Source organism: Dermacentor silvarum, chromosome 9 (assembly GCF_013339745.2).
Source record: "Dermacentor silvarum isolate Dsil-2018 chromosome 9, BIME_Dsil_1.4, whole genome shotgun sequence".
In the NCBI taxonomy this organism is placed as follows: Eukaryota; Metazoa; Arthropoda; class Arachnida; order Ixodida; family Ixodidae; genus Dermacentor; species Dermacentor silvarum.
Window position 1 is genome coordinate 158,422,160 of NC_051162.1, and position 26,482 is coordinate 158,448,641.

A 26,482-nucleotide genomic window follows, 5' to 3' on the forward strand; every position below is an offset into this window, starting at 1 on the left:
GTAATTGTGGTGACTCATAATAAAATGCAGAAAAAGTCATTCTACCACCTTGACTTGCTCATGGAGTGTGCAGCACCTTGGCATAAAATTATGTATATTTCATACATTTATCGACAGTCGATCACAATTCATGATTGAAGGGGTTAGGTAAGGATGAAAGGTAGGCGCTGCGCTGAGTGGCTGTGTTCTGTGTGCATGGAGCGTGGAGGCGCTGTGGATCCGTCTCCCTTACGGAGCTTTAAAGCACACGCATACATTCAAGCGACTGGGCGCACGCGTGCGTGTGAAGGCTACCTGGCCTGCATTCTGCCGGCTCTCCAAGAACGCTGTCGCGGCGCGGTTCATTCCGTTCGTTGTAACCAAAATGTGACGGGAACCGGGTTGTTATAAGTGGACGGATGCCTCATTTAAGTCTTGCGAAACTTCACCGCCCAACAAAAACTTCGTAGTGGCCCAAAGTTCGCTTTACATGGCGTCGTTAGACGTTGGCAGGATTATACATCGAATTACACGTTGTGGTTTGGGGCTGAAAGGCGTCTATCTATTCCCTCTTAGTTCAAATGAGAAGCGTTTGATGGTACCACTAAGGGTACCGAGAAATTGATCTTCTCGGCGAGAACACTGCGACTTGCCGCTTTACCCGCGGGATTCGCAGGCATGGCTTCGTCTGGCTTCTCTTGCACCCACTGCGGCAAGGAATTCAACGGCCCGGTACCATATTTTGCTCACCTGCAAACCGACAAGCACCGCAAGAAGGCAGCGCAGACACAGGTCGGGAGCGCACTCGGACCAGGAGGCGATGCCTCAGTTGCCTGCGGCACCATTGGGTCCAGTGATGGCAGCTCCGAGCCGAAACCCAGGGCGCCTCCAATGAGGCGTAAAATATCGAGGCCTATAATTTGCCGTGTCTGCAATGTCCCTGTGAACTCGAAAATTTCCTTGGAAATCCATAACAAGGTACGTTGCATAAAATAAGCAGGTGGCGTGGCTACAGCACATCACCTGCATCTGTGGCGCTTTTTGAAGGCGAAGTTTTAAAAAATTTGCCTGTTGCCCTGACTTTGCGGGGCCCTGCTGCTATGGCTGCTCCTGACTTGTCGAGGAGACAACTTGGATCAATGAGTATGTGGGTGTGGGTATGTTCCTGAATTTAAAAAAAAACTTGGTGTTGGTTGCTGCCATGTCGACTACGACTAGACGAAATTAAAAAGAAAGAGAAGACTTCTGGCCACTTATTACGTGTAAAAATCACGATATTATATGAGGCACGCCGTAGTGGGAGGGACTCTGGAATAATTTTGGTCAGCTGGTGTTCTCTAACGGGCACCTAAATTACACGGCCGTTTTTGAATTTCTCCCCCATTGAAATGCGGTCGCCGCAACCGGTAGTCGAAACCACGACCTTGTGCTTAACAGCACAATACCATATAGTCGCTAGGCCACCACGGCCGGTGCCCAGTAGACAACTCGGACCACTGGGTCTGCGCAGCCGGGCCGTTCTTGGCCAATCCAAAAGAAATGGCCTGCGTCACTGTGACACAAAGGGTATATAAGCCTGAAATGTATTTAGCAGGAGAACAATGTGAAAGCAGGAGCCAACGCTTCGACAATTGGACTTGTCTTTTTCAAGGCCACTTGTCACTTGACACAAGGCCACTTGACAAGCCCACTTGTCTTTTTCAAGGCCACTTGTCACTTGACACAAGGCCACTTGACAAGCCCACTTGTCGAAACGTTTCGACAAGTGGACTTGTCTTTTTCAAGGCCACTTGTCACTTGACACAAGGCCACTTGACAAGCCCACTTGTCTTTTTCAAGGCCACTTGTCACTTGACACAAGGCCACTTGACAAGTCCACTTGTCGAAACGTTTCGACAAGTGGACTTGTCTTTTTCAAGGCCACTTGTCACTTGACACAAGGCCACTTGACAAGCGCCCACTTGCTTTTTTCAATGGCCCCTTGTCACTTGCACAAGTCCAATTGACAAGCCCACTTTCGAAACGTTTTCCACACTTGGACTTGCCTTTTCAAGGCCACACTTGTCACTTGACACAAGGTCACTTGACAAGCCCCTTGTCGCAACGGTTTCCACAAGTGGACTTGTCTTTTCAAGGCCACTGTGTCACTTTGACACAAGGCCACCTTGACAAGCCCACTTTGTCGAAACGTGTCCACAAGGGACTTGGTCTTTTTTTCAAGGCCACTTGACACAAAGCCACTTGACAAGCCCACTTGTTTTTTTTTCAGGCCACTTGTCACTTGACACAAGGTCACTTGACAACCCACTTGTCGAAACGTCTTGCCACAAGGACTTGCCTTTTCAAGGCCCACTGTCACTTGACCCAAGGTCACTTGACAAGCCCACTTGTCGAAACGTTTCGACAAGTGGACTTGTCTTTTTCAAGGCCACTTGTCACTTGACACAAGGCCACTTGACAAGCCCACTTGTCTTTTTCAAGGCCACTTGTCACTTGACACAAGGCCACTTGACAAGCCCACTTGTCTTTTTCAAGGCCACTTGTCACTTGACACAAGGCCACTTGACAAGCCCACTTGTCGAAACGTTGGCTCCCGCTTTCCCCATTGTTCTCGTGTTGCTAACCGACTTCAGTTTCCATCTCCCGCATTCCACCTGTTTTCCCTGAAATGTATTTAAACATTTGTCTTACTTCTCTGTGCCCATGCACCTCTTGTCAGCGTTATTCCTTCGACAAGCATAATGCATCGCTTTAGTCCTCGTGACTTAGAGCTGGCGACGAAGTTGCGCTCGACCGCGAGCTCTGAACATCCGCAAGTCGCCTCGGAGATTTTCAGCGAATCGCAGACGTCGCCTGATTTCAGAACTGCCGGGCAGTAGCGCTGGTTTTAAACTTTCTGGATCTTGCGTCATTATCTGCGAGTGGTAATGGAAACATTTTCTTTTTTAAACTTTCGGTATGAAAAACGTTTACTGTTGCGAGCTTTTTGTCACGTATCGGTTCGTAGTTCAAACGCAACAATTTGCGCGGAGGCGGCCATATGCCTGCGCTGTCTGTAACTAGCATCTGTCTACGCTGTCCGTAACTTTCAATCGGCATTTAATTCGAGGGCCGTCTTTGTAAGCGGCGTCGCGAGAACGCACTTCACACACCAGGCACACTCCGCTGAGATTGTACGCCTATCCGATTTCCAGGCATTTGTGGGAGTGAAGATGTTTTGAAAAGAATAGGCGAACTGTACGTCAGAAGCGGCTGACCTGGACATATATGCTCGTATTGAGTCGACCTTAAATATAACCACGACACAGCTAGTGTTCCAGAGGGATCCCATGTGCCTGTCTTTAACATGTAGCTTCAATAGCAGGTTTTATAAGTTGTTGGAGGGCAGCGTATAGGCAATGGTCTGTGTATGAAGCTCGGTGATCCGTAAATGCGTGTAAATATTGTCACGTGTAGGCGTGTCAAAGTACGTGTGTCAATATCACGGATGTTGCCGGCTGTGTTCACTCTCTCTCCAGGTATGAGACATGGGGCTTTGGTGTTGCACAGTTGTGTTATATTGAACAGAGTGCCAAGCGCGCTTACGTTGAAATATCCATGACAAAGATGCTTGTTGTGAAGTTGAGACTAACAATCTTAATTTCATTCCGCACGATATACAGCTTGCCTGTTTAGGACATGAATGTTTACCGTATGGTTAGCATTCAGACATTGACTTCAGAGCAGACGCACTCGATGACAAGGATGCGGTGTGAATTCTTCGCTTGGTTTTGCGGCACAAGACGGTCTTGAATTTGCTGTCCGAGTAATCTTCACTTCAGACTGAGTACTACCAAGTGTTCTCGCTGCCACTAGAAACAGAAACCTTTCGCCGTTTTCCCGAAATAGTTCCCTTGGAAGGTCGCGAGCCTTGCGGAGGACTCGAACTACTGCGAGTCCATCGCTGTAAGACGTGCAGCAGATGTCTCGGATTGGCAGGTCGTGCAAGTTTGAGCATGACATTGGAGTTGCTTAGCGCAAACACCTACTTTGTGATGCGGAGTCTGTCGCGTCTTTCCTTTTTTTTTTTGCCGGCTGTTGTCGCGTTTATTTTTCCGGATGTACTAATATCACCAGAATGAATGAAGACACGTGAAGCAACCGAATACTTTCGTGACATGTTCTAAATGTACAAGAACTAGTTTTAAGCCCACGTACAGAAAACGTGTGGGCTCGCACTAAAAAAATATATATTTAAATAATTACGATCGTTTTGATTTGCTTTTAGAAGTTCTAGAACGAATCAGGGCGATCACTGACGCAATAGCTACTGACGATGACAGTGACGCATAGTTCACTTGCCTCAAATCCTGCAGGGGAAAAATCACCAACGTATGCTCAAAAACGAAGATTACCGGGCTCGCCTTGAGGCCATAGGGGACGCCGCGCCCTCGCAAGCTGGGACTTCGGCTGGTCGGTCGGGAGCGGCTCGGACCACTCCTTCCGCACCCACTACCGAGAAGCAGTCGACGGTGGAGCCGGGGGTCGTCGACCTCTCCTGCCAGCGGTGTGGCATCGTGCTCTTCAAGAGCATCGAGCACAAGGTCAAACACCTGCGCAATTGCCCCCGCTTCACGAGTCCCTGGTGGAACATCGTCCAGTCATACGATGACGAAGATGACTGGGAAACCCTGATGGGGCTAATGCAGCTGACCATCCGCGAGGATCCGTAGGATGGGCCGACGAGGATTGTAGAGAGTGCTTGAGCTAACTATTCAAAGTCCGGGGGGCGATGACCCCCATTCGTGACTTTTGTGATTGTCATCGATAACAGCAGGCCGGCAGTCGTTCCAGGATGCCATTTACCCGTCACCTTGTGCGACATGTATTTCTCAAGCAGATTCACTATGCCCATGTCAACAACAACGACAAGACAGACCGCCCCAACAGGGATCGCCTGCGAATCCAAGCATTCCACAGGTCCACGCCCCTAGCTTTCTTTCTTTCTTCTTCTTTTCTTTTGTTTCCTTTTAAGTCTTAAGTGCGCGGAAGCCCTGTTATTTTCTCTACTCTTTCAGTCTTCCCATGTTTCTGGTTTTTTCTTTTATCAGGTGTATTTTGACTTCTTCGTGCGTGAGTGAGGAATAAATAAACCTGATGTTTGCAGCTTCTGCGTAGAGCCTGTAGATGTTGAAGTGATTATCATATCGCAAGGAGATAGTTCGTGGTAGTCGATGCAGACGCTGCGCCAAAAAGTGGTGACGAGCGCCACTGCATACGGGTTTAACTTTTCTTTCCTACAGTACTACAGCAGTCATGCAGCGGCAAGCTGTTGGGAGTCGTTAATTATGCTATTCTCGAACTGATGATTGAAGGCTGTTTAAATGCCGCCGGCTTTTAAGCAACAACAGAGATAAATTAAAAATTTGTTCCAGTACCTATTCATTAGATAGACAGCATAGAGGAAGACGTACACTGTTATATATGGGCACATATTGTGCATTATTTTACGCTGCTTGGCAATGTTTGCACATATTCTATAACATGATAGTTCCTGTAAGAGTTAGACAACATCGGGTAAGGAAAAACAATTTGATATCACCGCTTGTTGTTGCCTCCACTGCATGGCATGTACTCACGAGGCGGCATTGGCCAAGGTTCGCAATGGAAACATAATGGAATGCCTGGCTTCCCTGTAACTTAATGGTATGTATTAGCTTTATTTAAATAGAAATATTAAATAATAAAAATAATGAAAAGTGATCATTATAATTGTTGTGACGACAGCCGAAACTGCGACTTCCGTCTCTTCCTCTTTTTTTATATGAAAAATGTCTTGCTATACTCTTACGTCACATCATATTTGGGCACGAATCTTTGAAGCTTGTCGCATATCATAGCACCTTAACTTTGCGTTTAGTATCGTGGCATCGATTCAGGAAACAGAGTTCGAAAAATTTGTACTCAAGATACTGCAAGATTATTTAACCTTGACAAGTACAGCACGTAGAAAAACTATAACTACAATGGAGCAGAGCGTAGAAAGACGCACTGACACGGTAAGATGGATGGATGGATGGATGGATGGATGGATGGATGGATGGATGGATGGATGGATGGATGGATGGATGGATGGATGGATGGATGGATGGACGGACGGACGGACGGACGGACACGGTACGGACGGACGGACGGACGGATGGACGGACGGACGGACGGACGGACGGACGGACGGACGGACGGACGGACGGAAGAATAATTTGGTTCTTTAACGTGCACAGAAGTAGTTCTAATGTCATTGGTGTTTTTGGCTAAAGCGCCCTTAGGCGTTGATCGAAATGCGGCTGACGCCTGGTGGCCGTCTCCTCCATCACGATTCAATCCCGCGACTTCGAGCGCAGCAGCCCAACACCACGTCGAGACCACTGAGCACCACCGTCGGTAATGGAGCTGCACTCGCTGCACACGCCAAGGAGAAAATAAATGGTAATCTAAAAAATAAAAGTGTGGCGAAAAGACATCGCAGCTGAGTCGGTAACACCTCGTGGATGCTTCACTGAACTTCCTGATGACGTCTGTCTTTTTTTTCCTTCAACACTTGATTTCTGCCACCTTTCTTTCAGTAAGTTGTCTCGTGATTCAATTTCCTCGTATTGTTTTCTTTTTTTTGCTTTTTCTTCCTTTTTCAGATTTGCCCACTTTGCTTTGTGTTTTTCTAGGTAGCTAGCTAGCTATATATAGGTATAATTGTTTCGCATCTTAAAGTTTTACATCCGTCGGACGGACGGACGGACGGATGTAAAACTTTAAGATGCGAAACAATTATACCTATATATAGCTAGCTAGCTACCTAGAAAAACACAAAGCATGGTGGACCCCGGCATAAAACACTTTCGTGTTAAAAAAAGAAAAGAAAACAATACGAGGAAATTGAATCACGAGACAACTTATTGAAAGAAAGGTAGCAAAAATCAAGTGTTGAAGGGGAAAAAAAGACAGACGTCACCAGGAAGTTCATTGAAGCATCCACGAGGTGTTGCCGACTCAGCTGCGATGTCTTTTCGCCACACTTTTATTTTTTAGATTAGCATTTATTTTCTCCTTGTCTTGTCATCCGACATCGATTACCCGCCGTGGTTGCTCAGTGGCTATGGTATTGGGCTGCTGCGCTCGAAGTCGCGGGATCGAATCCCGGCCACGGCGGCCGCATTTCGATGGGGGCGAAATGCGAAAACACCCCTGACTTAGGTTTAGGTGCACGTTAAAGAACCCCAGGTTGTCCAAATTATTCTGGAGTCCCCCAGTACGGCGTACCTCATAATCAGATCGGGGTTTTGGCATGTAAAACCCCACCATTTAATTTCTTTCCCTCATCAATTGCACTTACATTACATTTTCTATCGTCAAATTTTGACAGCTATTGCTAGTTAATTCATTTCCGATGTGCAGCCAATCCCCCTCCTGGGTTTCTGCAAATTGGGAAATAATCGACACCATCTATAGCTCTCAGGGACTTTTCTATAACGTTCCTGAGCGATTTTCCTCGAAAAATTAAATGGGTTACGGGGAAACATCAGGACGCCCCAATATGGCGACGCACACTACTCCTCTAAGTCAGCGGAACAGAAGATGGGCACCAGGCAATGAGCCTTAATGTATAGCTTGCACAGCCCAGAGCCAGCTATAAATCTTAATGTTCTGAAGAGTTTTTGGCGCTTTCACTTTTGGGAAACATGTCAGCGATAGGCGTGCAAGAGCGTCAGCTTTTTCATTTCCCTCTATTAATTCCTGCATGGGATGGTATCCATTGAAATTTTACGTTGTATCCTTTGCTGTAATCCGCTTTCACTTTAGGATGATCCACAAGACTCCACACGAAGCCTGCCTGACTCATGGACTTACTCGCAAAGAAGCGATGCTGTTGTACCACATCAGAACCGACCCCGGCTTGGTTATTGAAGACTGGGCGTTGCGCTTCCCGGCTCTGTACCTTCTTTGGTGACATTTCGAACATTTCAGTTGGCTAGGACCGCAGTTTGACACCGAAAGAAAAGCGATGGTCGACAGTCCGCAAAGGAGCGGTCTTCCGCACAGGACCATTGAAAACGTCGATCGTTTTCCACGGAGGGAACGCGGCGATCAGGAAGAGAGCGCAACGACTGCTGATAGCCTTCTTCCTGCGAGACACGGGCCTTGTCGACACCTGGTGACACATCCCTGGTCTCAACTCAATGGAAGATCGGGCGGAACAATTGCCGGCTAAGTATGCCTGGCTAACGCCGCCTTCTTCCACGCCACCATCAACACCAGGTATAAATTTTCCGCCTGCGATCAATATAGTACCAGCGAAAATGCTTGACCATAGATGATTATGATGCAGCAATTAGGCGCAAAACGCGCCTGCGTAGGATACCTCCGATTTGTAGGGCGGCAAGATATTTAACAAGCCTCGAAGTAGTTCACAACAAGCCGAACAGTCGGAGGGTTTGGTTTAGCCACGCAGGTGCTTGCTCGGCGGACGGAATTATCTTAGTGTATCGCTCTGTTAGATTGATTATTCTGATCTCCCTTTTTTAATTCAGAGATTTTGTTATAATATTATCTTAGAGCGTAAGTTGTTATGTGTTCATTCCAGCAGCCGTTTCGGTTGGAGATGTTCACCACCAGCCGCCGCCGGTCCATCGCAGCTATCGCAAGGCTCCTACCCACTATAGGAGATTGGGCAGGAAATGGTTGGGTTTTCTTGCGAAAGAAAAATAAGACTAAGGAGATGTGTAAAAAATGCTAGAATGAAAAACATGTATGGCGTACCTGATTAAATCAAGCAGGCTAGTCTCATAAAGTGCCTCGTCGGTACACTTTATGGCGCCTCCTCGCAAGGTACGAAGCGCTGCTGAAGAAGCGAATCGTAGAGCTACGCGCACGGCTACAACCAGGCAACGTCGGGAAAGCAGACCCCTGTGCGGAGAGCAGCACAAGCCGTAGCTCGCCGTCGACGCCGGGCGGACAGTTCAGACCAGTTCTAGTCAAAACGACGCAAGGAGACTTCGCCTACAAAACCCTCAAGTGCGTGGCTGCCGAAAATGGAGCTCCTTTTGAACCACTACTCCAGCTTACGCTGCGGCTGTGCTGGTTGGGCTGCACAGTCCTGCGATTTCTTTATTTCTACTTTCTCCCACACCCTTAATTTTTATGTGTATATGCCCAATTTCAAATTGTTTTTTAGCCTTGCCGTTGATCATTTCATTAGTTAAACGCTTGATGGCCAATCCCTTATTGTATTCATGCGCCACGAACACTCGGTGCGACAACAACCATATCAACGACGACGACGACGACGACGATGACGTCAACGCAGAAAACAACAAAGACCAAGACGACGAAGAAGAATAGGAAACACTTTTACAATTCTCTGAGAGATATTTCAGTTTTAATTTATAGCATTAGTATTATAAATTATGCAGTTCAGAAAAATTAATCTGTCTGTTGTTCTGATTACTAAAATGCACATTAACTGTAGTTTCAGAATGCATATGTAAAAGTTCAGATGCTCAATTCTTGGCCAATCCCCCGAAGTGGGTACGAGCCATGTGCTGAGGACATCATCATCATCATCATCACATGCAAAATACCAAAGTATCAGAAGCGCGAAACTCCGAAACGCTGTTTATATTTGATGGGAAACACGCCGCTAGTGTCACCAGGTACACTGGTTGCGCCACTCGGTTTAGTTACACTGCCAGATGTACTCCTCCCGCTTAAATGAACCTAACACACTTGACGAAGTTAGGTGCCCGGATCGAAACGTTGTCGCCAGGCTGAGGCTTCCCTACTTCGGCATCTGTTTTTTTTTTTTTTTATTGCTGTTATACAAATTTAGTTTTTGTTTAAACTCTAGTAAACATAGTCGAAACCGCCTTCTTCTTGGCCAATCCCCCGTAGTGGGTATGAGCCAATGTTTGGGAGATGAGTACTCCGGCGGACAAGTGCATCGAATGGCCAATTATTCCAACTTCGCGCTACCAGCCTATAGATTAACTAACATGGTATAGCGTTCAGATGCGAATCGTTCTTTCCGAGGAACCCATATGGTTTTCCTTTAGTGTTAGCGGTCGACAGTGTTGCTGACTCTGTGTGAAGATAGCGATCGTGGTGTAGTGACAGGAACGCAGTTGGCCGTTTACTTCGCAGTGGCCGGTGCCGAGTCACACCAAGTCTCGCGAAAGTGAGCGCTCCAAAACACCTCCCCACGCGGGCCCCGTCACAAAATGATGTCCGATGACGGAAGTGGAGTGACACACTTCGTACTGCGCAAAGGAATAGAAGAGAAAAAATCGTGCGGTGAACCAATGGCGGTTTCAGTATACGGCAAGCCGCGCCATGCTCTTTACTAGATTCTCGGTGACCGTTGCTGAATTTGTGGGGATCCTCGGCAATCTCGAAAGCACCGGCCGTGGTGCGTCACTTCCATACGACCCTCGAGTTTACCGATTTGTTGCTTAGCGCATAGTCTCATCGATGAGCTGTTAGTTGTTTAACGGATAGCTGGAGCAATTGTACTACGAAAAATACCAGCCTTTTTCTATGTGCGCGCCACGGTGTAATCATTTACCTTAATAAGACATGATAACTAGCGTAAGAAGACATGGGATTAAAGAAAGATCACAGGACCACGCTAGTAAGAGGTAACGTAGGTAAGGGAAGTATTATTCAGAAAGGTGGAAGGACAGGTCCCATTGTATTGGAAAATGACAGTTATTCTTAGTCAAATGGTTTTTTTTTTCTTTAGCAAATGTTATTTCTTTAGTCCTTGTGTTATTACGCTAGTTATGTCTTAGTATGTACGTTAGCAACTAGCCCAACTTTCTGCCTTACCTATATCATTTACCTTGTATTAAATAGCGCGGTCAATGGTCAGTTTGACCACCTATGGGCATGCGATCACGAAGTTGGCTCGAAAGGGCAGTGCAAGTTATTGGACCCCACAAATGAAAAAATTATCACTGCACTTATTATTTGAAGTTGGTTTGTACTCATCAGCCTTATAAGATTGTCTTTTCCGCAGCACATTATTTTCGTTGCAATAATTTAAGCACGAATAGCTTGGCGCTGGCATATTCAGGAGCAATTTTTATATATACCCCCGGGACGACACGTGAGAAATGTATAAATCATTTTATATCGAAGCAGCAAGACATTCATCCATGTCTAAGAAACCGTCACTTATGTAGTTTCGCAGTCCGCCTAACGTTGTAAGGCGGGTAAAATCACCAGCGTTGAGGTGCAACTGGGGACAGGGCTTGGTCGCAACGTCGTAGTCGATGTCAAAGGCGGCGATGCCAAAGTTTATTTTTTGTTGCGCCCTCTTCAGTGTGCAAACCTGGAACGACAAGGACAAAGAAAATCAGCCGTTACATGTTGAGCAAGTGACGACGCGGTCACACAAAGTTTTCGCAGAACAAAAGCATCCCCGACTGCAAGAGCTTTTGAAGTACGAATTCTGTATGGGGGAAAAAAATCGTCGTCGCAGTAAATGCGCACGCCATTCAATTGAAATTTGCAGCGAATGCTTCCATGCTTAGACTTGATGCTTCTGCATTTTCTTTTTCTTTCTTTTTCCGAATTTCCTGCTCTCTGAACGTTCGCGGATGACTGCAGATATGAAAGGAACGAACAAGTTCAGTCCTTTATTAGTATTCGCAGTTTTTTTCTAAAACGCGAAATCACAGCATTGTTTGCTTAAAGTAGTACTGACAAGGCACACTTCCGACTCTTCCTTTTTTTTTTTTTTTTGCGGTGAATGCCCAGGACCTCGAAACCCTGCTGAAGATACTAGTAAGCAAGCTTCACAGTGCCTAAATAATTTGAAAATCTGATTGCTTTTCACAGCCAATGTCAGTTTCGTTTCTCACGAGGTGATTGGGTCATGACGTCATGACGGAGCAGGTGATCACATGGGAGCCGGACGTCGTGACGTTTCGGCACCCGCTCCTGCTCTTTCAGTCGCTTCCTATGCATTTGCGATTTGCCCCTTTGTGAGGCCCGATGTAGCAGCCATAGCTGAGTACCGCAACGGAACACTACAACACATCTGACGTCGACGACTGATGATGATGACGATTTATTGACATCCCCTTTGAAACGGGGCGGTGACAAGTGGTCACTTAGCCTGCTTGAGTTAGTCAGGTGTGCTATACATGCTTTTCAGCCTAGCATTCTTGTTTACATCTCTTTCATCTTTTTTTCTCTTCCTCAAAACTTCTCTATCTATACCTTGTACCGCTACCTATGCCTGTAACGGGTCCGGTCCTCACTGAAGGAGCGCTAGTACCGTCATCTCGTGTCACTTTATTCAACCACAATGCGTTAGAAACGTTTGTTTGGGCGATTGGTAAATTCATTGTGGGTTAACGATTGTATTTGCCGACGCTGCTGCATCAGCACATAGGCAGAACATAGACGTTGCAATTAAAGTTCCTCTTCGCGCTCTTGTTGGCGTCAGTGTCACGAGATGGCACCACCAGTACTACTGTAAATGCTTGTGTACCCGGTGCTTAGGTATTCCGTAAACATTACGTTCAGACTAAAGCTCTCCAAGGTGCCGATATATCAATACGCCTATGGAGCACGCTATCCTACAACTTTTCGTATTGCATTCATTTCTGTATATTATATCAAGTACGCAGTTCCTTGCAACGTTCTTGCTCCGGAGAAACGTAAAAAGAATTAGTTTACCTTTTTCTTTAATGTGGCATCCGTATCGTACGTTACGGTTCGCATCATATCCGGGTTAAACGTATAAGCTGATTCCTTATCTTTGTAATACTTGAAGTTTGAGGTGTAGGGAGCTTTGCAAACCTGCGTCAGGAGTAGGGACATGTGAAATTTTAGGGCACAACCCTGCACAGCCTCGTAAAACAGCTTTACTCAGATTTTACACTTTGTTTACAGCCTAATTACTGCAACTGTGCGTGGTGATTCTGCGAGTTTCGCTGCAATAGTATGCAAATGAATGAATGAATGAATGAATGAATGAATGAATGAATGAATGAATGAATGAATGACATTTGACATTCCATGACGCATCTGTCATCGTTAAGAGGCTGTAACACTGCGTGGTTAACGCGAATACTGTGTTGGTGGCACAGCGGATCTAAAGTGCACATACATCACCTAAAGCTCTGCCTAATCATCTCCCCTAATTATTTCCCTGCCCTTGGGGCACATTTTGTTACTCCAATAAACGACATTGTATTAGCTCTAGGCCAATTACGTGCTCTGTCCAACTCGTTTTCAGTTTTCTTCGTTTCCGTCTCAACTAAAATACCGGTTACTCCGGTATTCCTGTATCCCCGTACACTGTATTCCTGTCTCTACACCTGACACCCATAATTTTTCGTTTCATCACTCGTTGCGTGGTCATAAACCTCTTTTCAAGCTCCTTTATGATCATCCATGTTTCTGACCAGTGATTGCAGTGAATGCAGTGATCGTCCACTTTTCTTTGCAAGGATAACGGTACATTCCTGGCCATTACTTGTAACATCGCGATATCTGCGCCATTTCCATTTTCCTTCCTTTAGACATGACAAGATCCCGCGGTAGTTAGTACTATAACATCTGAACCCATTTGCGCTCGTACTCACAGTGGCGTAGCCAAAAATTTTTTTCGGGGTAGATGGCGAGTGGGGAAGATGGGGGAGGGAGAGCATGTATTTGACTGGGGATGGAACGGGTGGGAGGGGCTGGGCTGAGCTGGTGGCATCCTGTTACACACATTTTTAGGGGGAGGGGGGGAGGGGGGGAGGGTATGTACCCAGTGTGCCCCCGCCTCCCTCTGGCTACGCCCCTTCTGCGTACACGATAGTGAATTCTCCATTTTACGAGCTTGATGGGAAGCAATGATTGTTTCATTAGATCCAGAACTTCGTTAAATGGAAAAGTCATGCATAATGAATAACATACCGTCACGCGGGCATTGTTTTGCTTTTTACCGATGACCGTTTTCAGCAGATCGCTTCGGTTATCGATTTGTCGCGGAATAGCGAAAAGGGTAACAAAACGTATGCCTGCGTGGGTTTTGTGAGCAGAGGGCGTGCGTACTTATCATAGAAGCCTAGCCCAGTGAGCGCGTCTTTTATTCTTACGTAGGAGCCGGCAAACGTTCCCCACAGGTCAATAGCATCCGCCGGCTTTTAACTAGAACCCGGCACAACCATATTTCACCCATGCTTTCCACGAAAAGGTATGGTTAACAGGAGCTCTAGTAGTGGAAGGTAAAAAAAAAAGTGAGGAGTACGAGAAGCTGTAGATCTGGATGCCAAACTGCGTTCACTATCGGCCCCCTCCAGTATAAAAGCATTTCACGCATGGTTTTCACTAAAGTTTCGTTAAATCAGGCAAGACATTGCGCTCACTTCGTTGCTTCGAGGTTTTCAATGCATCGGGTTCTACGAATATGTGTGGGGAAATTTGAAAAAAAAAACACTTCGTCAAATCGAAAGTATCGTAAGATCGCCTTTCGTGAAATCTGCATGGATCCGTCGGTATTACGTACTCCACCATGTCAATGACTATAATGAGTTGAAACTTAATCAAGAGCAGCGCCTCTCCACGTCAACCAATTACAGATTTTCCTTACGCCCCGAAAACGTTAGCTAGCTCAAGAGAACTAACTTGCGCTTCGGAATTTGCCCATTGGCTCATGCATATGCTGAAATTTCAGAGGAAGCTTTTAGCTCGGCATGTTCCTATGTAAATATATCGGAACGGAGAAATGACTTTTTTTTTTCAGCAACCACTGCATGAATTTTGATGCTGTTTGTTACACTTAAAAGGAAAATACAGACTCTAGTGATTGAATGAAACAAATTTTTTATTCAGGCAGGCAGGCAGGCAGGCCGGCAATGAACTTTATTTTTATTCAGGATGTCATTTTTTAAACAAATGTAATAATATAATGTTTCTAAGAACTCAAGTATAAAATGTGAAACTTAGTAACTTGGCAATAAACCCACTATCACTGTCGGTAAACTGCACCTAATAATAAATCCAATATGGACCGAACTAATGTATTATATACATAATCTGACCTGAATCTAACCGTCAAATTGTGAAGTATACAAAACCTTAGTAATTATTTTAACAGTTTTACGAAGGTTATATCAACTGATATGTCAAATTTGTTAGTTTGTGATGCTCGGACAAAATAAGTACAAAATTGCGATATCGTTTTTGGTTTAGAGTTGCATATTTGTAATCGCCGTGCTTCTATTGTTTTATTAACCTCGCCTATTTTCGGCAATGTTGTTTAACATTCGAGGTTGCGAATAAAAATTTTCCTTTCTGAAGTCACTAGAATTTAGCATTATCTCTGAAATGCAACGATGAATTTATTTCAAATAAGTGCTGCGGTTGTCTCAATAATGCATTTGTGCGTTTTTACATGTATTTGAATAATGAAATTGAGGTTGACCGCGAGCTAAAATTTCCATTTAAATGTGGCGTTCGCATCATACAATGCAACCGTTGTGCCCATTTGTTTGCATTGGAGCAAGCATATTCACGAATCACGGAGCACATTAGGAAATTACCGAAAGCCGTCCCAGATTTCACATTTATTTGACAACTTGTTTTCTGTCTTTTATGATGGGATTTCCGAAGGACCACGCCTGGTGTATCGTGACAAGTTGGTGGCTTGGTATGCAGCCCCGGGATACGCAAAATTAAAAAAAAAACTATTTCATATTTTTAATTGACGATAAACAAGATATTGCACACCTTAGCCCGAGGACAGGATGCGCACAATCTCGACCCGCATGTCTCTGCAGCGGCGCTGCGAAAACTATCAACAGGAGAACAGTATGGCGCCAGTGACGTCACGTTAGGGCTTCACACAAGTTGCAAAAAAATTGTGCCACGAAGGAGCGGTGGTGCTGTGGACAGTTTCGGTGCAATCAGGTGGTGTTCAGTACACACTAAACTCGAACGACGTTTTCTCGGAACTTCGCGGCAAGATTCCTATATTTGCTTTCCGAAGATAAATCGAAAAACAAGCAGAATGCTTCTGCGTCCGTCTGCTCTATTTATGTGAAATATATATACGCTGCGACCGCCATGTGCGAATAAGCATGATGCTTTTCAGTGCTCATTATCAGTATGGTGCGGTAGGAATTTTTTTTTTTCCGCTACTGGAGAACTCGCTAAAATAACTCGCGTGCCGTGAGTTGAGGGGTTATTTTTTCAGGTTAGTAAGAGACAAGTTGGTAATAACAATTGAATCTATGAACGGTACTGTGCCATTTGCGTCGTGTTGGGTCTTAGGAGGATAACCCTTACTCAAGTGAAGGGTCACGGGGTTGTTTATTCAAATGCGCACATCTGTCATTTACCGACACACTAACGAAACGTGCCGTCGTGCTGTGAACATACCGCTGCAGGATAAGTATCGCTCACGCCTTCGTAGCTCTGGCATTCTTGGAACGGCTGGTATGTAGACGCTTCGGCGCCAGAAATGTTCCTCGGCATGTAGTAGCGGGCTCTCAATGTGACAGAGATCGCCGTATCCATTTTCGCGTCGACCGTTTCATGTATACGTAGCATGTAGGCCAACGCCTCCTCCTGGAACAGAGCAGGCCGATGACTTAGCGTAGAATAGAATAGAATATTCACCGAGCAATTTAAAATCAACAGAAAAAGTGAAAATTCGGGTTAAACTTCGGACTACAACTGCACGAAGTGGGAACAAGCAGACGAAACGGAAGTACATATATCTTGCTATGGTAGAAAGTAAACCAAAAAAAGCACGCAGTCATTCGGTTTGTATATTTTATTATCTCTAAACTTTCACTTGTCTATTGAGGCAAAAGATTAAACAAATCTGTTGTCACTATGACGTGTTACAGGACAAAACGTGTAACTATCAGTGACGTCACAGCACTACCATGTACGTAGGCGCACTTGCGTATATACGTCACCTCTCCGGATGGGAGCGCGGCGCCCGCGCGGAGGAGGGCAAGCAGCCTTTGATTTGAAAAAAAAAAAAAAAAAGATAGGTGCGCTGCGCCATCACGCCACCGCCGCGCTATCGCCGCCACCACAGCTGGTATGACGTCATGCTCCCCCGCACCATCGCGCTGCCGCCGCGCACCTTTCCAGTACTACCGCAGCCTTTCCAGTGCTAGTACAGATGGCGTACACGAGTATAGGCCTAGCTATACAACCAAGTTTAAACCTCGACATAGCCAAGTTAAACCTATAGCTACAACCAAGAGAAGCAATCAATCAGCCAGCTTCACTGCGTCTTAAGATTGCAAGCTTTCGCCTTTTCTTCACTGCATTTTACTGGGAATGGAATCACGCTGTTTCTAGCAACACTGAAATTGTGGCGGCGGTGGCGGCCGCTTGTTTCCCGCCACATGTGGGTGCAGCATGGCGGCGGCACATTGGCGTTCCGCCGCGCTGGTGCGGGCTGCACGAAGTTCGCCGTGAAAGTTCGCTCCATGTGGGCCGGGCTTAAATGTGCTCGTTTGTCCAACGGCTAACACCCCCTTACCCTTGCGGTTATAACGAATTTTACTCTGCACAAGAGCGAGCTGAAACATTCCCTGCGGTGATAGCAGCTGTGTAGATCAAAATTATTTGTTTCCGAACACCTGGCGCGTACCGACATATCTGACTGCAGAGTTTGAAAGCCATTGTTTAGCTGCTGAAGTTTGTTTCATGCACATTTCTGGTCGTCCATGGCAGCTGTCATGTCAATTCGCCTCGAAAGTTCACCAAAGAAAAGGTAATCTGTCCCCACCAGCAACTCGATATTGCTTCTTCAGGATGCAGATGTTGGTTGGTTGAAATGATAATCACGAAAAAAAACGAGCACCTATTATAGACCCATAAGGCCGTTAAATGTTCAGTGTGTAAGCACTTACCATGGACGTTTCATAAGCCATAAAGCCTCCGTCTGGTTTAGCCAAAATGCTAGGTGGCAGAATGATGCAGTTGGAGAGGTTCTTGTCTTCGTAAGGCACGTGGACATTTACAATGAAAAGAGATGGCTTGAACGTGTCCCTGCAAATAAAAAAAATGCATTACAGCACCACATACTGAACTTCCTCTCCAACACTGTCGCCACGCGTCGCACAACCACGGGCTCATAGGACGCCGTCTTGTTTTTAAGCGAAGCTTTTTTGCGAACCTTTCTGACCTTTCCTGACCTTGGGTGGTGCTGCTGTCCTTCTTGCCATGTATGGGCGAATAGCCCATACGTGGCAAGAAAAATACATTGCTTGTCTGATTGTGGAATCGAATTACCAGAACTTGCTCTTGTGCCGTTTGGATCAGTATCGTCATCATCATCGTGTGGCTTGAACTTGTACCTGTTGGCTCATCGTCATCATCCCCATCGTTCTCGTCGTCATCATGTTCATCCTATTTAGGCCTCCTCCAGTGATGTTCAATCGCCCACCTCTCGTGTCAGCTGACGAGATAACCCACGAATGAAGGGCTGAACAGAAATGTCGCCGCTTGTGGCTAGTGTTGTGGAGGACATAATGGTGGCTGAATCAGTGGTGACGTGTCTTGGCATGGCGATTACAGCGGGTTGGCGGCGTGCAGGCAGAGACTCCCTTGGGGGTCCCAGGGAACTTGTTGTTTGCTGTTCTGGCAAGCAGGGCTTTCTATTCTGGCAAATTTCCTAATTTCGTCGCACCACCTAGTCCCGTGCTATCCTCGACTGCACTTCTTTTCTCTTAGCGTTCTTCTCATAATTCTAATAGACCACCGGTTGGTTATCTCCCCTACGTATTACATGTCCTGCCCGACTCTATTTTCTCCTCTTAAAGGCCAACTGTAGACAAATTCACTTTGAATAAATTTGTTATAAATAAGTAGTGTACACCACTAAACCAATCTTTACACAGCTGCGGAGATGATGACTGCGTAATTTTCTTGTTAGCAGCCTCGAAACAGCACCTCAGCCGACGACGTGGGTATCTGGTGGTTGTCGCAAGACGCACGTCCCAGCACGACCGTGCCGCCTATCTCGGAGGTAATGCCGAAGAGCCCTCCAGACAGTGCGTCACATACCGCGAGCGGTGATATCATCATTTTTTTAAATTTCAGAATGTCTAAAGCATCAATATTATCGTAAACAGAGCTTTATTAATGGAAAAAATTGAGGTAAATGCTGGACACGATTAGAGACTCCCTCAGGACATTCAAGTACTAGCCCGATCACTTAGGCACTCCTCATTATAATTCTGTCACCAGTACTCAATCATTCGTAATAAAAAGATAATTGCATTGCAATATAAAACGGAACAAAATGTTACTTATCCAGTTCTATTCGGTTTCTAGAAAAAATTACTCAGTGACGTGTCCTTGACAACGTCGTGAGCGGTCGATCGAGAAGTATCGTTTTCTCTGGACTCTACGCTGACGGCGCATTCGCGTTTAAACAGTTTCGTTATCGCTTAGCGCTGCGCTGGCGTTATTGGCTCGCGAAGCTCACACAAACTGCAAGTAGCAAGAGAAAGCCTGTGATTCCAGTCCATGTTATCGCTCCTGGACCAAGAGCAGCTGCAGTCCGGATTCAAAGCTCTGTCATGGCTAGGTTTCTCCGTGGCCGCCCGTTTGCGATTGGCGCAAAAAAAAAAATGAAAGAAAAAACAACCGTAGCGCCGTCTTTCGGGCGCCCTTTTACTCTCCGACGGAGTAAAGTGAGGTGATGGTGTATGCAACGTCACCACTTCCCGCTCGGGGGCGGGCGATTTGAATTGCCCTAAAGGTATACGGACCCTTACGACAAAAGTTTCTCTTAAGCAAAGTCTTTTCTTGGCAAGAAACAAGCGCTGTGAGATTTCCGGTATGGCATTTCGACGGTACACGTTAACCTAATATTTGCCTTTAGTGTCCCTTTAAAGGCTGTACCTCGGGCCTAACCCCGATGCCCCCCCCCCCCGCCTATTGAAATACACGTAAAATCCAGAAATGCTTTTTTTAGATAACCACTGGGCCAATTTTAATTAAATTGGTTCCAATTAAGAAAGAACGCTAAATTATAGTGACTGCTGGAAGCGCAATTTTCATTTATGGCCAGATTTTTTCTTTTTTATTTTGCCGAGAAGCTTAAATTTGCAAAGAAAATGTTACGCGAAAGATGAATTAAGTACAGGAGACTATTTACAAGTATATTTACAAAAGATAGCTGCAGCGCTGGCCAGATCAGCCGATAGCTCGAGAGCCCAGAGCAGTTCGTCCTCTTCGTCTAGGCGCCCGCGCGCCTCGTTCAAAAAACCAAATACCACACGCGTGTAGCATAATCCCCCGGCGGCAGAAGCGACGTCCCGGAGCGTCTAAATGTCATCACTGGGAGGGTGATACTGCTTCAGCCATGTAACGTGCACGATATCACTGAACTGGGAAGCAGATGGGGCGTCAGGGGCGATCTCGTAGGTGACGGGAGTCACGGCACGAATCACTCGGGAGGGGCCTGTGTAACGAGACAGCAGTTTTTCTGACAGGCCGACCTGACGCGACGGAGACCATAGAAGCACCAAAGAACCAGGTGGGAAGTGCACGTCGCGGTGTCGCTGGTCGTACAAACACCGTTGACTCTCTTGGGAGTGCAGAAGGCGGCCACGGGCAATTTTCCTTGCGTGGGCAGCGCGGGCGACGGCGTCAAGTGCATATTCACTGGTGGGTGCTGCGTGAACAGGGATGCTTGTGTCGAGGGGCCGTGCTGGTTCCCGGCCGAACAAAAGGAAAAATGGTGAATAACCGGCTGTGTCGTGGCGCGAGGAATTATACGCAAAGGTGACAAACGGTAGAGCGAGGTCCCAGTCAGTGTGGTCGGAAGACACATACTCCGCGAGCATGTCTGTGAGAGTGCGATTAAGACGCTCCGTGAGGCCATTCGTTTGCGGATGGTATGACGAAGATAGCTTGTGCCTCGTGGCACAGGACTGCAGGATGTCCGCGATAACTTTTGACAGGAATGTCCGGCCACGGTCTGTGAGAAGTTGTCGCGGAGCTCCATGTAATAAAATCACGTCGCGTAGAAGAAAATCAGCAACATCTGTGGCGCAGCTTGTAGGGAGCGCTCGGGTGATGGCGTAGCGCGTGGCGTAATCTGTGGCCACAGCGATCCACCTGTTCCCAGAGGTAGAAAGAGGAAAAGGACCAAGTAAATCTAAACCAACCCGAAAGAATGGTTCCGCGGGAATGTCAATTGGTTGAAGGTACCCAGCAGGGAGCGTCGACGGTGTCTTGCGTCGCTGGCATTTCTCATACGCAGCTACGTATCTTCGAACGGAGCGAGCAAGCCCTGGCCAAAAGAAGCGTCGGCGGATCCGGTCGTAGGTACGTGACACACCGAGGTGACCGGCAGTGGGGAGGTCGTGAAGTTCGTGGAGAACAGCCGAGCGAAGGTGTTTAGGGATCACAAGGAGTAATGCTGGGCCGTCGGGGTGAACGTTGTGGCGGTAGAGTACGCCATCTTGAAGTGTGAATAAGCGAAGGGAGCTGTCGGCAAGTGACGATTCCAGGCGGTCAATGATGACACGCAAGGACGGGTCACGGCGCTGCTCGTCGGCGACATGGACCAGTGGAAAAACAGAGAGAACGCAGGCGTCGGTGTCAGTATCAGACGTAGAGGTCGGGTCTTGGACTGGGTAGCGAGAGAGGCAATCTGCGTCCTGGTGTTGGCGTCCCGACTTGTACGTCACTATGTAGGGATATTCTTGTAGTCGGAGAGCCCAACGACCGAGACTCCCAGTAGGATCCTTGAGCGACGAAAGCCAACACAGCGCATGATGGTCTGTGATTACTGAGAAGGGCTTGCCATATAAATATGGGCGGAACTTTGAAACAGCCCAGACGAGAGCAAGACATTCGCGCTCGGTAATCGAATAGTTGCGCTCTGCAGTTGTCAGGAGCCGGCTAGCGTAGGCTATAACGCGGTCGTGTCCGTGTTGTCGTTGCGCTAAGACTGCGCCGATCCCATAACCACTGGCATCGGTTCGGACCTATGAAAGTGCGGACGGGTCAAAGTGGGCCAAGATTGGTGGATTGGTCGGAATCGTGATAAGGCATGAAAATGTGGCAGCCTGAGGGGAACCCCACGTAAAAGGCACGTCTTTCTTCAAAAGTTCAGTGAGTGGTCGAGCGATTGCTGCGAAATCTTTCACAAACCGTCTGAAATAAGAGCAGAGCCCCACAAAACTCCGGACGTCTTTGACAGACTCAGGTACAGGAAAAGCTGTTACTGCTCGAACCTTCTCCGGGTCGGGTTGTACTCCGGAAGCATCGACGAGATGACCGAGCACTGTAATCTGTCGGCGCCCGAAGTGGCACTTTGATGAGTTTAATTGGAGCCCAGCCTTGCGGAAGACGTCAAGGATAGCTGCGACGCGCTCAAGGTGCGTCTCAAACGTAGGAGAAAACACAAGGACGTCGTCGAGGTAACAAAGGCAAGTTGACCATTTGAAACCTTGAAGCAGAGAGTCCATCATCCGTTCGAACGTGGCGGGGGCTTTGCATAAACCAAACGGCATAACCTTAAATTGGTAGAGGCCATCTGGAGTGACAAAAGCGGTCTTTTCTTGGTCTTGGTCATCGACGGAAATCTGCCAATAACCAGATCGAAGGTCAATGGACGAAAAGTATTTGGTACCGTGAAGACAATCAAGAGCGTCGTCAATTCGTGGTAACGGTAAACGTCCTTTTTAGTGATTCGGTTTAGGTGGCGGTAATCAACACAGAAACGCCACGTGCCATCTTTCTTTTTGACGAGCACCACCGGCGACGCCCAAGGGCTCGACGAGGGCTCAACAATGCCTTTGGCGAGCATCTTGTTGACTTCCTGCTGAATAACTTGCCGCTCTGCCGTGGACACGCGATACGGTCGGCGATGAATGGGAACAGCATCACCAGTGTTTATCCGATGCTTAACAAGGGACGTCTGACCAAGTGGGCGATTGTCAGTGTCAAATATGTCGCGATAGGAAAGCAAAAGGCGATATAGGGCGGCTGCTTGGCCAGGGGCGAGGTCCGGAGCGACCATGGGACGTAATGGGCCGTCGAGGTTCAAGGCATCCTGCGGGTAATCAGGAGGATCTGGAGACGCGTCGGCTGCAAAAGCAGTGACGTGGTCGTCTGTCACTGACCGGAGCGTGGCCACCGCTATGCCTTCAGGTAACACTTGCTTCGTCAAGCCAAAATTGACAACGGGTAGACACATCCGATTAGCGGCAAGGGTAACGACGGAGTGTGGCACAGAGATGTCGCGCGCCAGGAGGACATCACGAATAGGGGCGACGACATAGTCGCCATCAGGCACGGTTGCCGTTGAGGCCAATTCGACGAAGGTTAGGGCTTTGGGAGGTAACCGAACAAACGCTGTAGTGCATAGGGTGTGCGGTTGTTCGGGGCGAACGTCGGAAACAAGAGGAAGCTCGAGGCACAGCGTACCGGTGGAACAGTCGATGAGGGCAGAATGCGTCGTCAGAAAGTCGAGCCCGAAGATTAGGTCATGAGGGCAACTGGTCAGCACGGAGAACAGGACGGGAACTTGGTGGCCAGCAATTCCTACGCGAGCAGTGCACATACCACAGACGGCAACAGTGGCGCCATTGGCGACGCGTACGGCTCGAGTGACGGCAGGCGTAAGAACTTTTTTGAGGCGACGACATAGGTTAGCGCTCATTATGGACACTTGGGCTCCAGTATCAATCAATGCCGTCAACGGGACACCATCTACATCTACTGCAATTAGGTTCGTGTTCGTGAGGAGCGTCAACGGAGGATTTGGACAGGACGAACGTGATGCAGCACTACCTCCAAGACCTGCATGGCCTAGTTTTCCGTCCGGGAGGGTCCATAATTGGTCGGCGACGAATAGCGGCGTGGCTGGGGCGACGGGGACCGACGGCGCTGAGATGACGGCGAGCGAGTGGGACGACTGTCATCGACGGATACGTGAGAGCTAGAAGGCATACGGCGAGGCGAGTAGGGGCGAGGGTCGGCATATGGGCGAGGAGACGGGGAAAAGTAGCTCGAATACGGCGATGTCCAGGAGGTGCGGCGGTGGCGAGCGACGTGGCCAATGCGGTGGCAACGAAAGCAAATGAGCTTGTCGTCCGGAGTTCTCCACTCTGTAGGGTTGCGGTAGCTGGGACGGGAATACAGATCGCTGCGAGGCGCAGCTGTCGGCACCAGTCGGGCGTCAGCTCGGGAGATGGAGCAGGCAGCAGGAAAACCGAGGTTGGCAAACTCTTGCCGCACAACCTCCTGAATGAGGGAGATCGCTGGGGCTGGTTGGTCAATGGTGGGGTCAAGGGGGCGCGGAAGGTACGTGGCAGGACTGGCAGCCTCGAGCTCGCGGCGAACAATACGCGTGACGGTCTCATTGGAGGGGGGTGAAGCCGTAAGGGCGACGCAGGACGACGTCGCAGCCGTGTTAAGCCCGGCCCACATGGAGCGATTTTCTTGCGAAAATCTGGCGAACGGCCGCGCGCGGCGTCCACCTGGCGGCCGGCGGCTGTTCGCCCGGCGGCCGGCGGCTGTTCGCCGACGATCAAGGTGGGCTAAATATTTTCGCCAGCGATCCGCCGCTCGCCGGAAGCGGCGAGTGGCGCGGACCAATCAGGGCGCGGTCGCGTCCGACTTCCGGCCGCCACATTTGACTTGGCTAGCCAGCCAAAGAACATGGCGACGAAAGCTGCGCGAATCGCGTACAACGATCGGCTGATCATAGCCGTCCAGGCGCGACCAATATTATGGGATTGCTGCCACCCAGAGTACAAGAACTCACGGAAAAAGATCGTCGTGTGGCGTTGTCCGGACCGGTTCACAGCGCAGCTGGGCGTTTTCTGCGACTACTGAAAGGATGTGTCCGCGACCTTCTTGAGCAATTACTTCGAGTGCAAACTGGGAACGGATGTTTGCAGAACGCACAATTACCGCAGCACCTCTCATAAAACCGCGGATATCGCGGCTACGGTACAGTACACTGTAGCTACGGCATCTGTGGCTACGGTACCGCGGCGGCTGAACACGATTGCCACTGCACAGCGTGGCCAGCCCCAGCGATTATTCCGCGTCCTGCAGTCCATGTTTTGATAAAAAGTGACAGAAATTGTCAAATGGACATTAAACCTAGATAATAAGTCGTTTTATTTACCGCGATTACATAAAAAATGGTTTACTTGCAGATACAAAACTATTTTTTCACTGCATTTTACTGGGAACGAAATCACGCTGTTCTAGCAACACTGAAATCGTGGCGGCGATGGCCGCCTGTTTTTCGCCGCATGTGGGTGCAGCACGGCGGCGGCACGCTGGCGATCAGCCGCGCTGGTGCGGGCCGCGCGAAGTTCGCCGTGAAAGTTCGCTCCATGTGGGCCGGGCTTAAGGGAGCCGGGATAACTGTGGAATGACGCGGCGGCTTTTGGCGAGCTCAAAGCGGCGGCATTCCTTGACAATGACATCGATGGTAGACACATTGTTGAAGATCAACAAGTTGAACGCGTCGTCCGCGATCCCCTTGAGAACGTGGCCAACCTTGTCAACTTCGACCATGTTCTCGTCGACTTTCCGGCAAAGAGCTAGCACGTCTTGTATGTACGAGACATACGATTCAGTGGAAGACTGTACTCGTGTAGCAAGCTCTTTTCTTGCAGCCTGCTGCCGACCGGTCGGATTGCCAAAGAGGTCGCGGAGGTTCTCCTTGAAAGCGTCCCAGCTAGAGATCTCCTCCTCGTGTGTCCGGAACCAGACACGAGGTGTTCCGCCCAAGTAGAAGAGGACATTAGCTAGCATTATGGTAGGGTCCCAGTGGTTGTTGCGGCTAACAAGCTCATACATGCGTAGCCAGTCATCAACGTCAACATTATCTTGGCCGGAGAATAAGCCAGGATCGCGGGGAGTGGCAACCGTGACGTACGTTGTGGTTGGAGTTGCAGTAGTAGCAGCAGACGAGTTGTCGTCACAGGGAGCCATGGCGGAAAGCTGGATGGTGCGGCCGCTGCGGAGCTCCGTGGTGAGGACGGGGAAGGGCACGCTCCACCAAAAATGTTACGCGAACGAAGGACTAAGTACAGGAGACTATTTACAAGTATATTTACAAAAGATAGCTGCAGCGCTGGCCAGATCAGCCGATAGCTCGAGAGCCCAGAGCAGTTCGTCCTCTTCGTCTAGGCGCCCGCGCGCCTCGTTGAAACAACCAAATACCACACGCGTGTAGCAATATAATCACGAAGTGTACAAATCCGTAACACTGTGCCAAAAACAAATATCGTAGTTCTGTAAACTGCATCAGTTAGAAATCCAAAGCGGCCAAATTTGTTATAATAATTTATATCTTATTTAAATTTGTTACAATGTTTACAAGGGTTTTGCAAAAGGCCAACTCACATAATTGGGATGTATAGAAGAGCCATGTATACTACATCACTTTTGTGCGCTGTTAGATGCAATTTACCGAATTGTGTTATCATCTTTCACTGACGAGTTACACAGTTGTAAACCT

The 26,482-nt window shown here is 48.0% G+C and overlaps 2 protein-coding genes across 2 annotated transcripts in view; one reads left to right on the forward strand and one right to left on the reverse strand.

The window, feature by feature from the left end:
- The first annotated feature begins 499 nt into the window (after positions 1-499).
- LOC125940211 (uncharacterized) lies at positions 500-5,250 on the forward strand. The gene is made up of 2 exons (XM_049656034.1): positions 500-957; positions 4,335-5,250. The coding sequence occupies exons 1-2, from the start codon at positions 658-660 to the stop codon at positions 4,689-4,691; spliced, it is 657 nt and encodes a 218-aa protein (XP_049511991.1). The 5' UTR covers positions 500-657; the 3' UTR covers positions 4,692-5,250.
- Positions 5,251-11,134: 5,884 nt separating this feature from the next.
- The window catches only part of LOC119464024 (uncharacterized), a 52,982-nt gene continuing 37,634 nt past the window's right edge, over positions 11,135-26,482 (reverse strand). The window contains exons 9-11 of the mRNA XM_049655466.1: positions 17,886-18,024; positions 16,414-16,578; positions 11,135-11,338 (exon numbers count right to left, since the gene is read on the reverse strand). Coding sequence (XP_049511423.1) covers positions 11,135-11,338; positions 16,414-16,578; positions 17,886-18,024 — 508 coding nt within the window. The remainder of the gene's footprint in view (positions 11,339-16,413; positions 16,579-17,885; positions 18,025-26,482) is intronic.